Source organism: Cnephaeus nilssonii, assembly GCF_951640355.1.
Source record: "Cnephaeus nilssonii genome assembly, chromosome: 1".
Lineage (NCBI taxonomy): Eukaryota > Metazoa > Chordata > Mammalia > Chiroptera > Vespertilionidae > Cnephaeus > Cnephaeus nilssonii.
The window spans coordinates 116407779-116426827 of record NC_137072.1 but is presented as its reverse complement, the minus strand read 5'-3'; the positions used below and the strand labels follow the sequence as shown (position 1 = coordinate 116426827).

Sequence of the window (19049 nt, the reverse complement as noted above, 5' to 3'; positions counted from 1 at the left end):
CAGCCCGTCCCGCAGACTGCAGACGGCCCTGGAGGGGGCGCCCTCGCCGAGCGCGCGCCCCGCGCCACCGCCCCGACTCCTCCCCGCCGCCGCGCAGGCAGGTTCGCCCAGGCGGCCGCGGGCTCCGGCTCCCGGCCCGCTCCCCCCGGGCCGGCGGCGCTGGCGTGCCCGCCAGGCCGCCCCTGCCCACCCGCGCCCCGCCCCGCCCCGCAACTCTACCCAAGTTGGAAGCCGAGCCCGGGCGGCTGCACTCGCGCCGAGAGCTCAGCGGCGGCGGAGAGGAGGCGACGGTGGCGGCGGCGGAGCTTGGGCGAGCGAGGCGGCGCCCGCACGGCCCAGCGCTGTCTGCGGGGGGCGCCCGCACCGGGAGCAGCAGGAGGAGGGGCTGGAGACGGACGCGCGGCGGCGCCCTGCCCGGGAAAGTAAAGTTGGAGCCGGAGGCTGCGCGTGGGGGCCCGGAGGAGCGGCGGCCCGCACCCCGGTGCGCCGACCCCTAGCCGGCCGGATGGGAGGCGGAGCGCCCGGGCCGCCGCCGCCTGCAGCCTGCGCCTCGGCCGGGCGCCGGGGCCGTGGGGCCGCTGAGGCCCGCCCGACCGGGTGCCGCGTCGCCGTGGCCTCGCGGCCGGGGCGCTCCCCGTGAGCCGGGCCGAGGGCGGGGCCGCGAGGACCCCGGGACCTGCCCCCTCCCCCCGCTGCCGCGTCGCCGCCCGCTCCGGGCGCCTCCTGCTCTGCACTAACGCGCGCGGCAGCTGCGGGGAGCCGGCAGCCACGCTCTCCGGCGCGCCGCTCGCCTGCCGAGCCGACACGGCCGAGGGCCGGCTGCGGGGCGCCGCGGTTCCCGGTGGCCGCGCCCGAGGAGTAGGCGGCGATGCGGGCGCCGACCCGGGCTGGGGGGCTCCTGAGCTGCCGCGGCTGCGCCCCGGCTCCCAGCGGGACCGCGTAGCTCACGGGAGGACCATGGCGTCCCCGGCGCTGGCGGTGGCGCTGGCGGCGGCGGCGGCGGCGGGCCCCAACGCGAGCGGCGCCCGCGAGTGGGGCAGCGGGGGAGCCGCCAACGCCTCGGGGGTCGCCTGGGGGCCGCCCCCGGGCCAGTACTCGGCGGGCGCCGTGGCGGGGCTGGCGGCGGTGGTGGGCTTCCTGATCGTCTTCACCGTGGTGGGCAACGTGCTGGTGGTGATCGCCGTGCTGACCAGCCGCGCGCTGCGGGCACCCCAGAACCTGTTCCTGGTGTCGCTGGCCTCGGCGGACATCCTGGTGGCCACGCTGGTCATGCCCTTCTCGCTGGCCAACGAGCTCATGGCCTACTGGTACTTCGGGCAGGTGTGGTGCGGCGTGTACCTGGCGCTCGACGTGCTCTTCTGCACCTCGTCCATCGTGCACCTGTGCGCCATCAGCCTGGACCGCTACTGGTCCGTGACGCAGGCCGTGGAGTACAACCTGAAGCGCACGCCGCGCCGCGTCAAGGCCACCATCGTGGCCGTGTGGCTCATCTCGGCCGTCATCTCCTTCCCGCCGCTCGTCTCGCTCTACCGCCAGCCCGACGGCGCCGCCTACCCTCAGTGCGGCCTCAACGACGAGACCTGGTACATCCTCTCGTCCTGCATCGGCTCCTTCTTCGCGCCCTGCCTCATCATGGTCCTGGTCTACGCGCGCATCTACCGCGTGGCCAAGCTGCGCACACGCACGCTCAGCGAGAAGCACACAACCACCGGCCCCGACGGCGCGTCACCCACCACGGAGAACGGGCTGGGGGCGCCGACGGGCGCGGGCGAGAACGGGCACTGCGCGCCCCCGCGCCGCCCGCGCGCGGACGTGGAGCCCGAGGACAGCAGCGCGGCGGCCGAGAGGCGTCGGCGGCGGGGTGCGGTGCGGCGAGGTGGGCGGCGGCGCGCGGACGGCCAGGCCGGCGAGGGCGGCGCCGACGCGCTGGCTCCCGGGCCCGCCGAGCAGGGCGCGCTCGCCGCCGCCGCCGCCGCCGCGAGGTCCCCCGGTCCCAGCGGGCGCCTGTCCCGCGCCAGCTCGCGCTCCGTCGAGTTCTTCCTGTCGCGCCGGCGCCGGGCGCGCAGCAGCGTGTGCCGCCGCAAGGTGGCTCAGGCGCGCGAGAAGCGCTTCACCTTCGTGCTGGCCGTGGTCATGGGCGTGTTCGTGCTCTGCTGGTTCCCCTTCTTCTTCAGCTACAGCCTCTACGGCATCTGCCGCGAGGCCTGCCAGGTGCCGGACCCGCTCTTCAAGTTCTTCTTCTGGATCGGCTACTGCAACAGCTCGCTCAACCCGGTCATCTACACGGTGTTCAACCAGGACTTCCGGCGCTCCTTCAAGCACATCCTCTTCCGCCGGAGGAGAAGGGGCTTCAGGCAGTGACGGGTGCGCCCCGCCTGGCGCGGAGACCCTGGGCGGCTCCGGGAGGAGGGGGCGGGCGGGCAGGCGTGGCCCCCGGAGAAAGGTGGTTTGATTCCCGGAGGACCCAGGGAGGCACTGGCCTCCAGGGCGCAGGGCAGGCGCAGGGACTGATGAGACCCAAGCGCCCCCGGGAGAGGGGAGGAGAAAGGGGAGCCCCCCTGCCTTCCCCTCTCAGCGAGGGGCTGCTTGCGAGACTGCAGGCCTGGATCCTGCTCAGGGGGCCCTGCCCCGGGGAGCTGTTAGGTCGGGGTGTTAGCCAGAGGCGCTCGCAACCTTCCAGACGGTGAGAACGCCCCCAGACGCGCACCGCCCCCGCACCCACCTCCGAGCAAGGGCTGACTTCCCCAGGACCGGGGGGCGCTGTCTGGGAGGCACTGACACCTTTGGTAACTGAAAGTATTGAAATGTTTGCCAAAAAACGACAACCCCAACAACCAAACTATTTTCTAAATAAACCTTTGTAATCTAAGCCCTGGTGCAGCGGTGGGTCCTTAAGCCCCGGCTGGGGGTTGGGGTAACTTCCAGACTAGCACTGGCCGACCGCCCCCCACGGGTGAAGGAGGACACTCAGGTCCCCAGATTCCAACCTGCCCCCTCGCACGAGAAGTGTGTGTGGGGTGTCTTTTTTTCTTTTAAATCAAATGCTTTATGTACATATAAGATCTGTGCGCAGAACACGTGTGCTGTGACCGGCTAAGGCAGAGGTCGGCAAACTCATTAGCCAACAGAGCCAAGTATCAATAGCACAACGATTGAAATTTCTTTGGAGAGCCAAATTTTTTAAACTTAAACTTCTTCTAACGCCACTTCTTCAAAATAGACTCGCCCAGGCCGTGGTATTTTGTGGAAGAGCCACACTCAAGGGGCCAAAGAGCCGCAGTTTGCCGACCACGGGCCCAAGGGAAGCCCCGCATTGATTCCTAGGTAGACCCTGGAGCACTGTCCTCGCCGCCTCCGTTCCTGCCCCTGCGCCCACCAGTGCCTTCCCAGGGAAGAAGGGGGTATGGCAGCCTGGGCTGTGGTTCTGCCCCCTCCCCCCAGCTGTGGGCAGCCCCCCCCCCCGCCCCCTTAGCTGGGTCCTTGGAAGGACACAGGTTGCGGACACCTGCCTTGAAGCAGGTCTCGGGTGGCGCTGAGGCCAAGGCGAGCCTTCAATCCCTTCTTCCCCACCCGAGGCCTTGGCCGACTTCTTACTGTGGTGAACATGGAGGCCACGGGGGGAGGGGCTGGAGCCTGCCCGTCCCTCCTACCACCCCCTGCATTTGAGCCGGCCTCCACCCCCCCCCCCGCAGCTCACCCTCATGCCCCCCCCCGTGTCTGTGTGCCACCCCCCCCCCCACTGAGGCTTGAGGAGGGTGGCTAGAAGGAGCAAGTGAAGTATTAGAGGGGTCACCACCATGGAGCCTGGAGCTGGGATAGCTGGGGTTGGGGGGCAGGAGCAGGACCTGGCACTACGGGGGAGATCGCTCCGGAACACGCGCATACACGTGCCCTGGAGGGGCTCACCTGTGGAACCCGCTGGTGAGGTTCCTCCCCCTGCCCACTGCGCCTGGCCTTCCAGTACGCCCCTCGCCGCCATCCCCGGCCCACTCAGCTCTGTCCTGAATCACCACCCCTCTGTCTGGCCTGGGGGGGCCAGGAAGGGGTCAGCCCTGGGTCCTGCTTTTCATCCTCAAGCCCTCGTCCCCTGAAGCGGGAGCCAGGGCACACCCCTTTCCTGGGCCCCGTGCCAGCACTGTCCCTTGGAGAACCCCCAACCCCTGTGCAGATCCCGGCCTCATCACCCCAAGTTATGAGTCCTCAGGATCCGCCCACTGGCCGAGCGCTCCCCACGGTCCACACTGACTCACGTGGGCACCCTCACACCTGTGCTCAGGCTCCGGGACAGGCGGAGAGGCCAGACCTGGGGAGGGGAGAGGAGGGGGGATGGCCCACTACGCCCATGGGACAGCTCTGACCCCTCTCCGCTGGGCGGGGCCTGAAGGGGTGTCGTGTGGGAGGCCTGGCTTTGCCGCAGGATTGCTGAGCTAGCCCAGCACCCCCGTGCCCCCTCTGGCCCCAGTGCCCTCCTGTGAAGTGGGGGCGGGGGGCATTGCTTGAAATCTGCCAAGCCTGCCAGTCTGTGGTCCAACATGCCAGCCGCCTGGAGGCCGTGGGGGTGACCTCTGGAGGGCACGGGGGCCACTGGTGTGGCCTGTGAGCTGCAGGGCCTTCCGGGTGCGGGGGCAGGGACCCCCGGTCCACCACAGGGGCAGGGCGCGCCCGGCAGCGTGTCCACACCTGTTCCTTCCCTTCTCAGCCCCAGGAATGGCACCTTGGGGGGGGGGGGGCGTCGCTGGGCCGCTGGCAGCCGGTGGCGCCTCGTCCCCATTCAGCGACAGCTGTTCCCACTCCGTCCTGAGTGCCGCCCGGAGAGGGCTTTCAGCTGGAAGAGCATCCAGGCCGGGAACCGGGCCAGCGGCTGCTGGTCTCGCTGTCTGCGTGGATGGCGTGGGGTGCTGACATGCCCCACCCCCGGGCTCCTGAGCCCTGTCCGCTCCCACTGTGGTCCCGGAGCCAGGCGTCGGGAGGTCCCTGCTGTCCAGAGCAGGGCCCGACCTCTGTCCAACCGTCTGCGCTGCCGTCCAGCCACGCGGTGGTCTCCTCGCCGCTTCACGTCTATTTCGAGACGCCCGTTGTCAGCGCCGGCCTGTGGCTGAGGACCCTGAGGCGGGAGCTGGCCGTCTGGCCCAGGACGGGCAGTGCGGGGGGCAGACCCAGAGTGTCCGGCTCTGCCCGCCTGTGCCCGGGACGCGGCCCCTGGCCTCTGCTGCAGGCTGGAACACAGCTGCCTCCTGCCTGGGGCTTCCCCTCGGGGACAGGAGATTTCAGGCAAAATTAAAACCACCACCACCACCACCCACGAGAAGATCCCGGAAGGCGGACCGCAGTGGGCAGACTGGCCTGCACCTGAACCGGCCCAGGCCCCACGGCCGGGGTTCCAGCGAGGTGGACACGCATGCATTTGTGTGAGTGAATCCCTGTATTGTAGTTCAGTTGTGAGCTGGTAGAAAAGGAGGAAAAGGATCATCAAAATATTCCCTGACAGCTCAGTACGGAATTCAGAACACAGTGCGGGGAACGCAGCTCCGGGCTTTGGACCCTCCCCGGGGGGCGGGGCTGCGGGAGACGCTGGCTGTGCGGCTGGCGAGGAAGCGGCCTCCCGTGTGTTTATAGCACATCCGTGGCAGGGCCCACAGATCCCCACAGCCTCGATCACAACACATGGCGCCGCAGCCGGAGCCTGGTTGGGCAGCTGCAGCCCCGCCCGCCTCCCCGCGGGCTGTCAGCCCCGCAGCCCCCAGGCCAGGGCAGGTGGGAGGAGCCAGGCTGAGGTGCGGGCCTGGCTCCACAGCCCCGAGCGGGACCCCGCAGGCCCCTACCCACGCGCCGGCCACGGCTCTCCCTGGGCACGGGTGGGCGGCCTCCCCTGCTTGCTCGGGGGCTTCGAGGGGCATTATGTGGCCGTGGGTGGGGCTCACAGGGTGCGAGGGTGGGAGCTGAGAAGTCGGGGAGAAGGAGGGACCCAGGTGAGGCCTCCACCCTGAGGACCTCTGTCATGAGGGCCCAGGGTTCACCAGGCCCCCTACTCCCCTCCTTTGGACCAGCTGCGCTGCTAAGAGCCTCCGGTGCAGCTGCGAGGGCGGGGAGGGAGAGCCAGGGCCCTGCACTCGTTTTCTGGGCGGGGCCAGGGCAGGGTGGGGCGGGGCCAGGGTAAAGTGGGGCGGGGCCATGGCAAGGTGGGGCGTGGCCATGGTAGGGTTGGGCGTGGCTAGGGCAGGGTGGGGCGGGCCAGGGTAAAGTGGGGCGTGGCCATGTTAGGGTTGGGCGTGGCTATGGCAAGGTGAGGCGGGCCAGGGTAAAGTGGGGCGTGGCCAGGGCAAGGTGAGGCGGGGCCAGGGTAAAGTGGGGCGGGGCCAGGGCAAGGTGGGGCGGGCCATGGCAGGGCGGGTGTGAGGAGCCTGAGACTCCAGGGGGCCCTACACGGTGCCTCTGAAAGCTGCCTGGGGGGCAGAGTCCACACCAAGCCTGGCCCAAAAGAAAGCCCCGGACCACAGCTGTGCTTCCTTCCTGCCAAAGGCTTTGTGGCTGCCCCTCCCCAGTGAGAGCCTCGGGGACGGGGGATCGTGATGTCGAGATGGGGCGCTCCACGCAGGTGGGCAGGGGCGTGCCGCGAAAGGCCTGGTGTGAAGGGGTTCGCCTTGTGGCTGAGTGCAACATGCACCCGAGCTGCCTGGCAGCCACGGAGAAAAAGGAAACAGATCCATACCTGCCCTCTGCTGCCGGGTTCACAGGAAACCTGGAACCCCTTCCCACAGCCCCTAGGCCCCGCCTCCGCCACCAGCTGCACCCACAGGCCATTCGTGTTCATTCTGCCCTCCCCCCCAGCCTGCCTCCCTGGGCCAGGCCCCGCTGGGAGCCAGGAGGGCTGTGGGCACGGGGCTCTGCTGCCTTCCGCCGTCAAGCGCCGGTGCCAGACGAGCCTTTCGGGCTGCAAAGGGGACCTGGTGCAGCCCCTGCGGACCCCAGCTCCCCACCCAGGACGAGCCGGCTGCTGCAGGCCCACTGCGCCAAGGTCCCAATGCCAGGCCCCGCCCTCCCTCCCTCCCCTGGCTGTGCTCGCCCAGGCCTTTGTTGACGCCCACTTTGCCCTCTGCCAGGAGCTCCTCTCCTGCGCCCCTCAGGACTCGGACCAGGCCCTGCAGGGGGCGCTGTCCTGGGTGCCCACAGGCCTCTCGGGGCTGGAGAGGAGCTCTGTGCGGCTGTGTCCGCTCCGGTCTGGGTGGGCGCCCCACCTCGTTTAGCTCCTCACTGACCGGCAGGTCTGCTAGACCAGAGGATCACCACGTGGCCTCCCGAAGCAGCTGGACTTGCCCCACAGCTCGGGGGGCGGCCCTGAGGGTGGTCCATTCGACAGCCCCGCCCCCTCTCACGAGAGTCCCAGATTGCGGATCCCAAGGACAGGCCCAGCAGCTCGTGTCCCCCGGGGGCCCTCTGTGTGCGGCTCTGGGCAGGGGCTCTGCGCATTCCCCTCTCACGATGCTGCCACGTGGGCACGAACGCTCCCATTTCACAGACAAGAAAACCAAGCCCCGACAGGGGTGATGGGTGGAGACAGACGCTGCCTCGGTGCCACGTGCTGGGCTGTTCTCCTCCCAGCCCACTGCAGGGATCCAGGACCAGCCCTGGGGGTCGGCGTCCGTCAGCCTCCTGTTACAGGGAGACGAGCCTGGGGCGGGGAACCGCGCCGAGGCCTCGGGAGCTCTGCGCAGTCCGGCCAGCGCCGCTGCTGGTCTCCGTCGCGAACCCCCTGAGATGAACTGTACAGCAATGAGGTCAGACGCCGCCCACGAGTCACGCGTGCTGGTGTCGCCTCATTGTTGTTGACGTCATTGGGCTCCGGCCCTCCCGTGGGCGAGGGGGATCGGGCTTGTTTCCCTCGCGTCTCCGAGAAGCAGCTCCCCCCGAAGCCGCTGGTGCAGAGCGCCCCGCCCAGGACAGAAACGCCCAATGTCGGAGGTGAACAATAATTCGCTTACCGCTTCCCAGAGCGTGCTGCCCTCGCAAATCGAATTTAAGGCCGAATCAGTCCTCCTCTAATTGGTTCACAGGAGGCCGCTCCCGCAGGCTCCAGGTCAGAGGAGAAGCACCACGCCGTCGGCTCGCTGTGGGTGCCGCGCAGTGACCGGCGGGCCCGGCCGCCCCCAGCGCACCTCCCGGGCCCCGCCGCCCAGGTGGGAGCGGCTGTCCGGCCGAGGGTGACCTGCAGGCGCAGAGCGAAGGCAATGTTTCAGGGCGCCCGCAGCGGGCAGGCTGACAGCTGCCGACGCGGCCCCGGGCCGCCAGGGCTGCCCGCTGGACCCCCTTCTGACAACAGAGGGCTGCCTCACGGGGCCCCTCCGTCCCCTGCCTGGGTGGCTGAGGCTGGGTGCACAGTGTGACGTCATGCCCCCACCCCAGCCCCAATTGGGTGTGGAGCCAGAGCGAGCAGGGTGAGCCTCGAGCCTCAGTTTCCCCCTCTGGAAAGTGGGCAGAAGCAGCGTCTGAGCAGAGGCAGAGTGGGCACTGGAGAGCCGGGGCAGCTCAGAGATGCGGGAGGCAGGGCCTGCGCTCGGTGGGCGCTCCCCGGGTGGGGCGGGGCGGGGCGGGGCGGGCAGCCCAGCGTCAGGCCCAGGGCAACGTATGGGGTAAACGCTGGGCTCTGGGACATTGGCCATCGGGGGAGGCCACAGGCTTCTGCAGCCCTGGGCACAGGGCTGGGGGTGACAGGCTGGCAGAGGCGGGACCAGCCCCTGCGGGGGGAGGGCCCAGGACAGGAGGGGGTGTTCAGGCCGGGCTCAGGACAGGAGCGGGTGTTCAGGCCGGGCCCAGGACAGGAGCGGGTGTTCAGGCCGGGCCCAGGACAGGAGGGGGTGTTCAGGCCGGGCCCAGGACAGGAGCGGGTGTTCAGGCCGGGCCCAGGACAGGAGCGGGTGTTCAGGCCGGGCCACGGGCCTCCTTCCGGGCAGCTGGAGTCCACCTTGCTTTATCTCATCCCAGACCCCACACCGAGGAGGCAGGCACGCAGTAGGCACTTAATAAATGTTGGGAGAATCAGCTATAAACACATCAGAGGCACAGCCCTGCCCTCAGGGGCCTCCGGTCCGATGGGGATGCGGGAGAATGACGGGGGGCAGCTGCCAAGACCTGGATGTGGGACTCCCAGCCCGTCTGAGCTCCCCTCCTCGGCCCCCCATCTTCGCCTCCAGCTTCCCCCTCTCCGTGCGGCTGGGGTCCTCCTCCCTCACTCCAGGGACATGAGGGTCCATGGGGAGGGAGAGGCAGGAGCGGCTGGACCCGAGTGTGCCCCCGGCAGCTCCACGGGGGGTCGGGCAGAGAGCACACAGGCCCCTCCACAGGGCGTGGGGGCTCCGGGCTTGTTGGCTCGTGGACATGGGGTGCAGGCACCTGAGGACACGGCCGTGCCTGACCAGGTTGGGGCCATGAGGGGCAGAGGTGGGGGCGGGCGGGGGCCGCAGACCCTCGGGGTGGCGCGGCCCCGAAGTGGCCAGGGAGGCCGCCTGCTCTCGCTCCCCGCGGCGGCCACAGAGACGGACAACGAGAGCCTTTTGGCTGCTTTTCCAGCCCAGACACGATCGATAAATTCTGGAAACCTGAGAACAGCTGACCTTTGAGGTTTCTAGCAAACCTTCCAAGCGTGAGCGCGGGGGGCCTGGCTCAGAGCCGAGGCCGGGGCTGGAGCCGGGAGGCCGTGCCATGGCCCCGCTCGGGTCTGGCAGGCGCACGGGCGAGGCCGCCCTCAGGCACAGAGCCTTCCGGAAGGCTGCGCAGACCCCGGGCTCCTGCCAGCTGCCTGGTGGCCGCCTGGCTTCGGCTGTGCCTCAGCGGCTCCTTCCCCGCTAGGCCTCCAGCAGCACTTACAGACGGGGAAACTGAGGGCTGAGTCCCAGCTTCCTGCCTCGGCTTCCCTGCTGGAGGGAGGGGTCTGTGGGCCCCTGTGGCATTGGCTGGTGCCAGGCACCCGATTCAGTCCTTGACTGCTATCCCATGATGCCCCAGGCCTGGCTCAGGGCGCCCACAGTGCCGGGGAGGCTGGCGTGACAGGCGCAGGCAGTGTGGTGGGGCAAGCAGGGTCTGGGGGGGGCACTTGTGAGGCCCGGCGGCCAGCGGCCCAGCCAGGACCCTGGTGCCTGGGCCCCTGTGGGCACTGGAGGCCTGAGGATGTAGGAGGCCCTCACCCTTGGGGTAACACACCTGGGCTCCTCCTCCTTCCCACCTGCTCAGCTTCTGCTCCGCCCCCTGCCCCCCGCCCCCAGGTTCCTGACACCACCTCCAGGAGGCCCTCTCTGAGCTCAGGGGGTTGGGAAGGGGAGCAGGCTACACAGGGGGCCCTGTGGGGGGGGGGCGGGCAGGGCGACAGGTGCAGGGCCTGCGAGCACAGCTGGTGGGCCTGGGCAGGTGCGGGGGGGTCACACGGTGCCCGCTCCAGAGCCGTGTTAGGGCTGGGGCTTTCTGCGGAGGGACATGGGGTCCCACTGGACGGCGAAACAGGATCAGATGCGCGTTTCAGACAGTGGCCAGCTTCCCACGGGGCCACGGGGGCGGGACTGTGGAAAGCTGGGACCTGCCATCATGTCACCCACACATCTTAGATGAATCAGGTGCCTGCTCCGAGGTTCCCACCCCCCCCGCCCCGCCCCCCGGGCTGGCCCTGTGGGCAGGCTCAGCCGGGCAGCGCCCATGCGCAGAGCGGGACGCGGCCTGGGCACGTGGCCCCGTGGCCGCCACACCACCCTGAGCGTGTTCAGTTCCCAGAACAAGCCACATGGCAGGGTTTACTGGGCTTGTCCTGGGGGCGGGAGGGAGGGGCGGTGGGAGGAGGGAGGTGGCTGGGGTCTCGGGGAGGGGCCCCCCCGCAGTCCCGGAAGCACGCCTGTCAGCACCCGCAGCCACGGCCGAGCGACACCCGGGCCCTGGCAGCTGCACCAGCCAAGTGGCCCCGCCAGCCCGGGGTCAGCCCTGCCCGGCGTGGACACTGAGGCCGGAGGTGGCCGTGCCCGCTCGCTGTCCCGAAGGGAGAGGCAGACCCGTACTGCCCGCCACTCTCCCCAGAAGCGGCCTGGCACAGAGGACCCCAACAGGGTGGTGACTGAAGCGAGATGAAGGAGGCGCCCCAACCTTGCCAACGCACTCCCCCCCCCCGAGAAATGGGCGCGAGGCCGAGTGGCAGTCAGTGCCACCCTGCAGCCCGGCCCCCGCCCCCCCCCAGGTCTCAGAGCTGAGCGTCTGAGAGGCGCCCCGTCCTGCGGGCCCTGGGCGGCGCCCCGGCTCAGCCTGAGCGAGGGGCGGGGCTGCCGGCTCCAGCGGGGACCGAGCTGTCATGGGAGACAGTGGGCAGGGTGGCCCCAGGTCAGATGAGCGCGAATGTGGATGCCTGTCCACGGGGGGGGGGGGGGGGGCTGTCCATGGGGGGGTGTCCACAGGGGTGTATATGGGGGCCCAGGTTTACATTTTTTTAAAATATATATTTTATTGATTTTTTTACAGAGAGGAAGGGAGAGGGATAGAGAGTTAGAAACATCGATGAGAGAGAAACATCAATCAGCTGCCTCCTGCACACTCCCCACTGGGGATGTGCCCGCAACCAAGGTACATGACCTTGACCGAAATCGAACCCGGGACCCTTGAGTCTGCAGGCCGACGCTCTATCCACTGAGCCAAACCGGTCAGGGCGAGGTTTACATTTTGACACAAACGTAAATGAAGCAGTTCCTGGGGTTACAGATCCAGAGGCGAGCGGTGGGCCGGGTTTCACTTTCTCTTTTCTCAAAACAGCGCCTCTGGTGGGCGGCGGCCGCGCTGTGGGTCCCTCCCCTCCCCTCCCCTCCGGGCTGGGCTGGCGTTCCCTGCTCCCTCCAGCGGAGGCCTCCCGTCCACCGTCCACCGGCTCTCTCTAGCCTGGAGGCCCTGGGTGCAACTGAAGGCAGCCAGGATGCCAGACAGATTGGCGGGGGGGGGCACCTTGGGTCCAGGGGGAGGGGTCTGGGAGGCAGAGTGAGGAGGGTGGGTTGGGCCTGCCGGGTGCTCACCAGGTGGACACAGGGCCGGTTCCCGGCTCCCGGAGCTGCCCAGAGCCTGAGGCCACCGGACTCGAGGAGCCTGGCTGTCCCCTTGCTCGGGGCCAGCGGCTCAGGCCGTGGCTAATTGGATCTGAGAATTGGGCGCCGTGTTTACAGAAAGCTTTTAGTCCGCAGGCCCGGGGGGAAATTGGATTTCGGGCTCCTGGCTTGGACTCTCGACTCTCATCCTGCTGTGGGGCTCGGGCGGCCCCTCCGCGGGGAGATGACAAATTATGTCCATTTACTACCTGGCTCCAGCCAGATCAGTGCCAGAGGCGCAGTGGCCCAGTGTCTCTCGTCTCGACACAAATCCATTTGCTCACATGAGCCGCTGGGCACTGGCTGGCCCGAGCCTGGAGGTCACTGGGCTTGGGCTGTGACCAGAGTCTGTGGGGCCTCAGGAGGCGGACCTCTGGGAACGGAGCCGCCAGGTGGGCTCCTTGCAGGAATGATGGGTGATTTCAGGAATTCTCACAAACATTTGTCTTCACTGAAATGCGTGATGGTCCCTGGGCTGCCGGCCTTGGCAAGGAGGCTGTACGTGGGCCGGCCCGAGCTTCAGAGGTCGTTTCAATCCGTGGGAGATTCTTGGACTGTTAGCGTGTGTCTGCTCTACTCTCCCACTTCGAGCTGGGGAGCCACCTCCTCCAGGAAGCCCTCTGTGCTTTATCTCTCTTTGCTGCCCTATCACCACTGGGCCACTCACTGGCTCAGGGGCAGGCATGTTTCGGGGAACGTGGGAGGGCTCTGCCTGCAGGGTGATGAGGGATGAGGATGGGGGGCCAGGGCTGCATGGAGGCAGTGAGCCGGATCAGCAGGTGTGGGCTGGCAGCCTGAGGCAGTGTGTGTGCTGCAGGACCTGGGGCACCTGCCGGCAGCCTTTGAACCGAGGCTGGGTCGGCTCTGTCCCGCCTTTTCATTTATTATATATTTACTAGCGGCCCGGTGCATGAAAATTCGTGCAAGAGTAAGCCTTCCTTCCCCCGACTGCTGGCACCGGCTTCCCTCTGGGACACAGGCTTCCCTCCTCTGGCCGCCCGCAGGCACCCGGGACCCGGGCTGGCTTCCCTTGGGCCCTGGCTTCATCAGGGAGGACGTCTGGAAGACGTCCAGTCTAATTAGCATATTACCTTTTTATTATTATAGATACTTTACTTATATATGATAATAAATATAAATTCACATCTATATATATAAAAGGCTAATATGCTAAGTGTCCCTCCGCCCATCCACCAGACGCTGTTACGCGCACTGACCACCAGGGGGCAGACGCTCAACGCAGGAGCTGCCGAGCTGCAGTGACTTGGCTGTGGTGGTTCTCAGGTGACGCACCCCGAAACCAGAGAGGAGGGAGCCCGATTCCTCACGGGGCCACATGATTCCACCTTCGGCTGTGGGTTATGTTGTTGCTGGGGCACTGTCGGCCCCGAATCTGCACACTTGTGTTTGCGTTCCACACCCTGTAGACAGCAACTTTGCAGAATGCCCTCTCACACTCTGGGACCCCTCAGGGGATGTCGGAGAGCTGGTTTCGGCCGATCCCTGCAGGCCAGGCCGAGGGACCCCACCTGCCGGAGGGACCCCGCTCATTCTGCAGATGCCCGGGAGGGACCACGGGAGGTTGGCTCCAGGGCGTGTCCGGCCCGTCTTGCCCAGTCCTGTCCCGCTGGCCACCTTCTAATCGATTTCCTTCCACTGTGCACGAATCCGTGCACCGGGTCACTAGTATGATATAACCGGCTACAACTAAAAGTTGACCTTATTTTTTTACTTTTAAGAAATGAAAACACTCTTATGGGCCCAAAGAACTCCTGAGGGACGCGTCACCGTGCTGGCTGCGCGGGCGACAGGCCGGCCGGCAGGGGGGCCGCCAGGCGACCCGCACACGGTGGGAGCTGTGTCCCAGCTGTGGGGGGACCGTCCTTCCCCAGCAGAGGGGCGGAGGCAGGACGAAGCGGAGGCAGGACGTCCCCTCGAACAAACAGAAGGGCCCCTGGCCCAGGGCTCGCTCACCCTCGGCCTGGATCTGTCGAGAGCCCCCGCATCAGGCCCCGGGAGCCGCGAGAATTAATCGCCAGATGAGCCGATTAAAGAGCTGATCAGGAATCGTAGATGCCTGGTGCCAGATGAAAACGTCCTTCTTTCCCGGAGGTGACGACTCCACCCCGGATAAGAACTCACCCACCGGTGACTCTGTGACCCGTAGAAGGCTCCTGCGAAGGCTCCTTCAGAGGGACCCGCAGGTGGAGCAGGGCAGGGCGCGAGCCGACGCTGGTCTCACGCCGGTCCCCGCACCCCTGCGCGTCCAGCAGCACCCCTTTCCAGAGGAGGAAACCGCAGCTCAGAGGCTGAGTCGCTTGCCCAGGACCCCAGGGTTCAACCCTAAAACGCACCCCAAATCCTGCACTTAGTCTTCGAATTCTGATTTAGCTCAGAGGCGACGGGGGTGTCGGGATGCTGCCGCCTCCCTGCTGCCCACCTGGATTGAGACCTCACTCAGCTCTGGGGCCCGGGAGCCAAAGGCCAAGCCAGCCGGCCCTCTGAGTTCCGGACTGGATCATGGAGCGACCCAGACTGAGCAGATCGAGACGCAGGACGCCGTCACATGTCAATCTCAGATAAACAATGACTGGGCCTTAGGTATACCCTGCGCAACATTGGGTAGTGCTCATGCCCACACCGCTGTGTCCCTCCGCCCTGGCCGCGCCGCGGGCCAGTGGCAGAGATCAGGAGAGCCCGCGGGGCTGCCGGAATAGTCCTCTCGCTCCCGCCGCCTCCGCTGACCCGGCACAACCCCGAGGACAGGTTCTAGTCACGGTATTCTCCTCCTTCTTTTTATGTTTTTATTTTTTTTTAATTTTTATTTTATTGATCTCAGAGAGAGGGAGAGGGAGGTCCAAACATCAATGATGAGAGAGAATCATGGATCGGCTGCCTCCTGCACCCCCCACACTGGGGATGGAGCCCACAACCCGGGCATCAAACTGTGACCTCCTGGTTCACAGGTCAGTGCTCAGCCACCGAGCCACGCCAGCCTTCTGCTTTACAGGCAGGAACCCGGAGCTCAGGGGCGGGAGGCCGGCAGGGCCCGTGTGTGGCGTGTTCCTGGGCTCCGGGAAGACCCTGGGGGCACGCTGACTGCCACGGCTTGGGGAGAGCGGGCCTGCGGGCTCCGGGCAGCACCCCCGCACTGCTCTGTGCGCCTCAGCGAGCCCCGCTGGGTGACAAACTCAGGTCCTCAGGCAGGAGCAACCAGTTGATGTGCTTCGCTCACATCGATATTTCTCTGTCTTTCCCTCTCTTTCCCCCTCTCCCTAAAAGTCAATGGAAAAATATCCTCAGATGAGGATTAAAAAAAAAAAAAAAAAAAAAAAAAAGATGGGAAAAAGAACGGTAGGGTTAACCCGGGATGCAGCAGAACTGTCACCTCCTTTTTTCCAGACATCTGCTCCTATTAATACAACCAAAGGTTCCATTTTCTTTTCACTAACCTCACCTATCAGCTGCTCACACGATGTTTGTGTCCTTTCGGCCTCTGGATCCTCCGGAACCGAGCAGGCTCCGCGGCCTTGCCACACTTTCCCCGAGCACCAGGGGAGCAGCTGACCCTCCCACCCACAGGTCACCTGCGGAGATTTCCGGGGGCCCCGGGGAAGCCGGTCACCAGGCGATCAGGGCGAACGCCTCCTCCGCCAGCGGCAGGCCCGAATGAGTGCGTGGGAGGACACGGGGTTTATGCCTCCGGAAATACCCCACAAACGCTGCAAATCCTGATGCAACCGGGGACAATGCAACTTGTCACCCGTACATGATAGCTTTTTAAAAACAATTTCAGCTTTTAAACAAGCCACGGATTTCCTGTCACCCGTCTCAAAAATACCAGAGGAAAAAGAGGGGAAAAAATACATATTCCATCATTTTAATATTCAACATCCTTTCTCTTCCAGGGTCTGAATCACCACTCCCCAACGCGCACGTGGGCTTTCGAGAACGTCTCGCTCCTGTGGCTGGTTTTCCACCGGGGAATACACTGTCAGTCACACGCTATTCAGGGAACAAGGCTTCTGTGGGGCACGCCGGGGAAGCTCAGCGCTGCCGGGGACAGACCTCGCCCTGGAACCCGCCGGCCCTGGGTCCGGGCGCAGAGAGATTCCCCGCTAATCGGATGGACCCCGCGGAGACCGACAAGTCTGAGAAAAATGAAAGAAGACCGTTTAGGGCGCTGCTCAGGGCACCCGGGTGGCGGCTTCATTTCATTTTGGAATTGCAACACCTCCGGCCACTTAGCAAAACAAAGCGGGACATGCTTCTAAAGAAAAGCACGGGGTCTGCCCTCCCGCTCCGGGAGGCCGCGCTCGCAGCGGCTGGAGCGCCGTGGCCTGTGCCGGGTGCGCGAGGGGCACGGGGGTGACCGCGCCGCGGCTTTTCTGGGCGTTGGGTGCGTTATGTAAGCACATTTACAGGAGTGTTTTCCGGGGCTGGATAAACACCGCTTTTCTGTGTAGATGTAATCTGGTCCTCGAAAACGAATTTTCCTGATCTTTCCGTAACCCTGGCGATTTAGACTTGATGCACATTTCAAACGCGAAATTACATGTCACTGAGTTCACCGTGCCCAGCGCTCGCCGAGGCCTGGCTCGGAGGAGATGGCGGGAAGCGCTCACGGCAGTGGGCAGGCAGATTCAGGCCGGGGGTGTTGACTGAGCACATAGTAGGTGCTGTGTGTCCTCTACAGCAGGAAGCCAAAGGCCACACACCTGCCCCTGCAGCGTCCCACCCAGAGGGAGAGGCTGACCACCGCCCCGCAGATGTGAGTGCGGAGGGAGGCTGAGGGCGCACCGAGGCGGGCAGGCGGTGGAGAGCATGTGTGTGTGTGTGTGCGCGTGTGTACGTGTGCGCGTGTGTACGCGTGTGCACTGGGCATGTGTGTACATGTGCATGTATGTGTGTGTTATTATTCTCCATCTGGTGTCAGGGAAGGTCCCTTCCCCATAAAGAGTCACTGAGCTATGATGACATCACAGAAGCGTTCCAGACGCAGGGACCAGCTCGTGCAAAGGCCCTGGGGCAGAGCGTGCGGTTCCGGGAGGGAACAGCGAGGAGGAGCCCACGCAGGCGGAGAGGAAGGAGCAGGAGGTCAGATCTAGGGGGACCTCCAGCCCAGAACCCGCCCAGGGTGGACAGTGAACCCACTCACTTGGCCTTGACTCCTGGGCCCCAACATTTTTAATGGAAAGGAGACGAGGTCCTGAGCACCCCAGCTCCGCTCCATCTGCCCGGCCTCTGGGAGACGCACTGGAGCGCGATGGCTCAGCGGCCCTGCGCCCCGAGGAGGCCGCCCTGCAGGCGCCGGACCTGTCTGCTGTTCCCCACGCGCCCTGGTCCCCAAGTTCCCGGCCCCAGCAGGCGGGGCCCCGGCTCACTCGCCATCCACCGGGACCGCCTTCCCGGATGGAACCCTACGCGAGGAAGGTCTGGGTTGAAAGGAACAGAAAACGCTAAGGTCTAAAAATACATTTTGCCAATTTCTCCCCCCAGGGCCGGGGCGCTTCCTCTCCCTGCCCCCCTGCGTGTGGGGTCACCTCGCCGGGTGGGGGGAGGGGGCGCTGAGGGGTGGCTTTCATAAGAGCCCCCCATGATCCGGTCGCCTCCTCACACCATCACCTTGGGGGTGGGATTTCGGGGGACAGGCAGATTACAGCGTCAAGTTTTGTGCTGGTTGAGCCTCATGTGGCAGAGAGGAGGGCTCCGTGCCGCCTGTGACTGCCCGGCTGAGCCCCCTCTTCTGAACCCCACATTGCTCTCGCCTGCAGCGTGACCGCGGGATGCAGCTCAGGTGCCCCCATCACGGGCGCTGGGGAGGGTCCTGGCACCGTGGGCTGCTGTTGCTGGGTGCGTGTGCAGCCCGCAAGAGGCAGGTGTGGGCAGGGGCAGGTGTGGGCAGGGACAGGTGTGGGCAGGGACAGGTGTGGGCAAGGGGCAGGAGTGGACAGGGGCAGGTGTGGGCAGGGGCAGGTGTGGGCAGGGGCAGGTGTGGGCAGGGGTAGGTGTGGGCAGAAGTGGGTCCTGGCGCGGCCCACGGCTCCGCATCTGGCCGCGGGGCAGGAGCAGGAGACGGGGCCCTGTGGCCGCTGCCCGGGAAGATGCGGGTGCCGGGGCTCCATCCGTGGGGACCCCGCCGGCCCGAGCTCCGGGTGCGCGTGGAGGAGCTGCCAGGCGCCGGGGTGACTCACGCAGGCTATTTTTAAGTGACTAACGGCTGGCGAGGAAGCCGCCTGACGCGGTAATTGCCGCCCACGCCCACGGAGCAGCCGCGGGTTCTGGGGGCGCCGAGCAGAGCCCCCGCAGCTCTGCAGGGCGAGGAGCGGCCCCAGGCCCAGGCCGGCCGCTCTGGGGGTCACCTCGGCCCTCCGGGTTAGCTGGGCTCCGGGGCTCCCGCCTCGGCAGGGGGGCGCCGGCCTCTGACCTGCAGGGGTGACAGGAAGCCGAGCCCCCTTGCAGAGCAGGGGCTCCGGGACCCGCTCCGCCCTGAGGGGCAGGCCCGCCTCTGCGGGTGTCCGCGCCCCCTCTCGCCGGGCTGACCTCCCCCGGGCTGGCTGGGCTCCGGGGCGAGGGTCCCGCTGGGGCCTGGCTTGACCTCCTCAGCCTCCATTCGACCCCGTGGAGCCAACCTCGGAGCTGCTCGGAGGCCCCGCGTCTCTGCTCCGACTTCTCTGGCCGGAGCAGGTCGGTCCTGACGCTCAGAATCGGTCTGCTGGCAGGAACCGCGCCCCCAAACCCCACGAAACCCTAAATCCCGAGAGTCTGCACTGAGCCGATGCGATGGCGGTAACAGCGCCCTCGCCTAACAGGACGCCGGGACCTCAGCCGCTGTCTCGGGAGGAAGCAGGGAGGACGGCACGGAGGCCGCGGCGGTGCGCACCCTGGGGAGAGGGCGGCAGCCCCCGGTCCCAGCGCCCCCAGAGAATCCCCGAAGCGGGGCTCCCGCGG

General features: G+C 66.6%; 1 protein-coding gene across 1 annotated transcript; it reads left to right on the top strand.

Moving 5' to 3' along the window:
* The first annotated feature begins 596 nt into the window (after window positions 1-596).
* Window positions 597-2587, top strand: ADRA2C (adrenoceptor alpha 2C). Its single transcript, XM_079776768.1, has one exon. It carries the CDS (start codon window positions 958-960, stop codon window positions 2359-2361), a length of 1404 nt encoding a protein of 467 aa, XP_079632894.1. The 5' UTR covers window positions 597-957; the 3' UTR covers window positions 2362-2587.
* The last annotated feature ends 16462 nt before the right edge of the window (window positions 2588-19049 follow it).